The 3749-nt window shown below is 29.6% G+C and overlaps 1 protein-coding gene across 1 annotated transcript in view; it reads right to left on the bottom strand.

Annotated features, from left to right (window-relative positions):
* Positions 1-556: 556 nt before the first annotated feature.
* The window catches only part of leprot (leptin receptor overlapping transcript), an 11394-nt gene continuing 8201 nt past the window's right edge, over positions 557-3749 (bottom strand). The window contains 1 exon segment of the mRNA NM_001017787.2: positions 557-3728. Coding sequence (NP_001017787.2) covers positions 3612-3728 — 117 coding nt within the window. The 3' untranslated portion in view covers positions 557-3611.

A 3749-nucleotide genomic window follows, 5' to 3' on the forward strand; every position in this document is an offset into this window, starting at 1 on the left:
AAACATGCAGTGCGACATGCAGTTATGCCGATGATACACAAATATATATCTCCTCTCAACCTGATCATTTGTTCAAATTCACTAAAACTAACAGATTTTATAGCTGATATTAAAAAATAAAAGTTTTTACATTTTTCTTATAACTAAATTCAGATAAAACCGAGATCTTGTATTTCAGAACTAAAAACCTTTCGGGCAAACATCTAGAATACTGTCTAACCCTTCATGGATTTTCAGTTCAGTTGTCAACTTTTAGTCAACTTGGGGGTTATTGTTTACAGAAAGCTGTCCCTTCAAGCAGTGGTTACATTACACAGAAACTGAACTTCAACTGTATCAACTGTACAGAATCATGTATATTTACAAGAACTTAACCTATGTTAAGTTGCTTTGACACAATCTACGTTGTAAAAAGTGCTATAAAAATATTGAAAAATGTAATTATTATTTTTGCTCAGCATTGGTTTTCACCCAGGCTATTTATTAAGAAGGGTATAAATAATTTTAGACATGCCATTTCTTGTTCAAATGAAAATAAAAGCAAATAATAGAAATATATTTTTCTCCACAATGATTATTTATTTGACTACCCTCTGATAAAACAAAACAGATAGATTGAAGTGAGCAGAATATATGATAATCTTACAATCCAAAATCCTTTATACAACATAAATACAACAACAGTATTGTGAAACTGTCTGTCAGTAAACCTGATAATCTTTACGTTTAGGTGACACTGAATCTCAAACATTGCAATTCATTTACAATACATGTAATAAAGCAGATGAATAACATTAAAAAATGTTTCTGTAAGTATATGAATTATTGCGTTATTAAAGAAAAAGTAACTATTAAATATTAATTATTGCAGGGTTTGGTTGATTGTGTTCTTTATGCATTTAAAAATTTCATCCCTTGTGTAGACTAAAGCCATAAAGTATGAGAAATGAAAGTGCTGAACAGCATAAAAATGTCCACTTTGTTGGCCTGACTTAAATATAGTTTAAAGCTTAATTTTGTTCCATAATAAACATTAGTGACTTTGCAAAAAAAAAAAAAAAAACTAAACAAAAAAAATATTTCACAGACTGCCATGGTTACAGCACTTCTGTTTTGAAATATCTTTACATTTAAGGACATCTAAATCTTTATCTAAACTAGTTAGCAACAACTACAGAAACCAAATAATTGTAATATATAAAGATTTTTCAACAAAAATTTTAACTTGAATGAATTCATTTTAAATTTGTATTATTTTAAAAAGATCATGTATGTTAGTAAAGGTATGTGAAACAAATATCTTAGTTTTAAAAAAGCATATTTTAGGTTAAAAACTATATAAAAAAATGTAGAATCATTTGTGAAAATACTACATAATACCATAAAGTACCATATTAAAATATTTTGCAAAGCGCAAGGGCACATATTTGAAAGAAAATGTGTCTGTTTTTCCCCACTTCTGGAAAACCAGCTTTTTTTTCTAACCACTCCGGTGACGTCGGACTGGGGATTTATTTGACAGGTGCGCACTGTTTACAGTGAAGCAGAGTATATAGCAGAATCGTTAAAAAAAAAAATATATATATATATATATAAATATATATATATATATATATATATATACATATATATATATATATATATATATATATATATATATATATATATATATATATATACATACATATAGCTAGTTTTGGTGTAATTTATCATCATCCTGGTATATTATTGTTTATGGGAACTGCACTTTTTATTCACATGAGGAATATTCATCTTGGAGAACGAAAATCAATAATATTTGAAAAATTGAAGTTTGTTCACACATGCTCAACTTGTAATGGGTACAATCTATATTTGTGAGATGGTTTGCTGTTTACTATCCAGGGGTCTGCAAATGTGGCTGGGTATTCTGTATTGTGTTATATTAAAAATCATATAGTACATTTTGAAATATACATGTCTAATAAACATGATTTAAACTTTTGCATTATTTCCCCAGTATATATGCATCAGCCCTTACAGCATCTCTGACGGTGAAATTTGTTTGTTTGTTTGTTACCTACTTATACACGCTCACACAGATACTTATACATGCATAAAAAGTAGAAATGCTGCGTAATAACATTGCTTATGATTTTGTGCTATATAGATAAAACTTGAATTTGAGTTCAATTAGAAGTTGAACTTGAATTAGTGTTAAAATAAGCATTTATTTAGTTATGAATGCATATCAAATCTTTGTAAATACTCTATACAGTAACACAACTTGTGATTGTGTTTTTTCATGGATTATGGCCAAAATGGGACCCAACACGGATCATCTTAAACCCATGGTAAAAAAGAAACATTATTTTAAAACTTATTTTAATTGTTTTAATATTTGATGTTGCTTTTATTTCAATACAAAAGCTATAAAAACCTTTTGTCTAAACATTTTTTTCAAGTTCCTTGTTCTCATGTTTCTGCATTATTCCAGACATTCTGTGTTATTTGTGTTTTGTATTCACTTATCTACATTAAAATGTCAATGTGGCATAAATCTGTTAAATGCTCAGTTTATGTTACTGGTAAGTATTAATACTTATAGATGATCAATACTAGCTTTGCTATTGCCGGACAAGATTTTGTTATCTAACATATCTGTCTGTAAGCTAACACTACCCTCTCACCAAGAACCTGCTCTGTTCTCCTCACATTACAGCTCAATTACTCTTTTCTGACAGCGGTTCTGTCTGCTGGTCTATCCACAGGCTCATAACTGCATGGCTGTGGTTTGCATTTGTGTGAAAACCTCAGAATATCTTATCTCGGCATCCAAATGCAAACCGCGATCAGTTGTCATCAAACTGTTTATATACGTGACTTCACTTCCGCTCTGGCTATTTTTCAAATGTGGAAGAACATTTCTGTGTCTAAAAATGACTCCAGAGGGCTTAAAAATAAACTTTAACGTCTATTTTAAAGAAAATCTAGTTCCTACTTTTACGCACATTGACTCACTGGGGTGTCTAACCTACAATATGCTCTTTAACCTAATTAAAACAATTGTAGTTATGGCTTTACTGTCTTGCATAAATAATATCATACAACAATTGGTCCCATAATTATGAATCGGGTGAACATATTTCAAATGAAGAAAATGTACTATTTTTATGACTTTGTTAATGATGATGATAATAATGATAATAATACAAATCTAACAAAAATAATAAAAATATGTCAGCTATTCTATATAATGTATATTTTAGTAACAATATGAAAATCTTATGAAACAATCTTAAATTAAAATGAATGCTAAAAAATAGGCTTAATTTTATTTACAGAAAACATTGTGATTAGATGTTTTTCCTTTGATTTGACTGCAAAGCAACAAAAATACTGTACACTACAAATTCCCCTTTTTATTAAAACAAGTTCATATAAATGGAATTGTTACCTATTTCATTAATTTAGTTTTTATAAGCAAATCACCAGAAAGATGCAGCCATGAACATACCAAGCGAGACAAATAAAAAACTTAATTAGAGTAACAAATCAACCTATGCCAAGGCCTGTGCCAATAAACTATATTTCATAGATTGAATCTTAGTGATGTTCTTCATCTTGATGGGTTACCACTGTTCCCAACTGAAGTCATCTCCACCTCCAAATATCAGGAAGAAACCCAGAATAGTCAGAAAAATTACACAATTTCCAGCCATTACCAGACCAGCGGCACCCCATTGAATCTGTGGAGGGAGAGAGCCTTT

Source organism: Danio rerio, chromosome 2 (genome assembly GCF_052040795.2).
Source record: "Danio rerio strain M-AB ecotype USA chromosome 2, GRCz13ab, whole genome shotgun sequence".
NCBI lineage: Eukaryota > Metazoa > Chordata > Actinopteri > Cypriniformes > Danionidae > Danio > Danio rerio.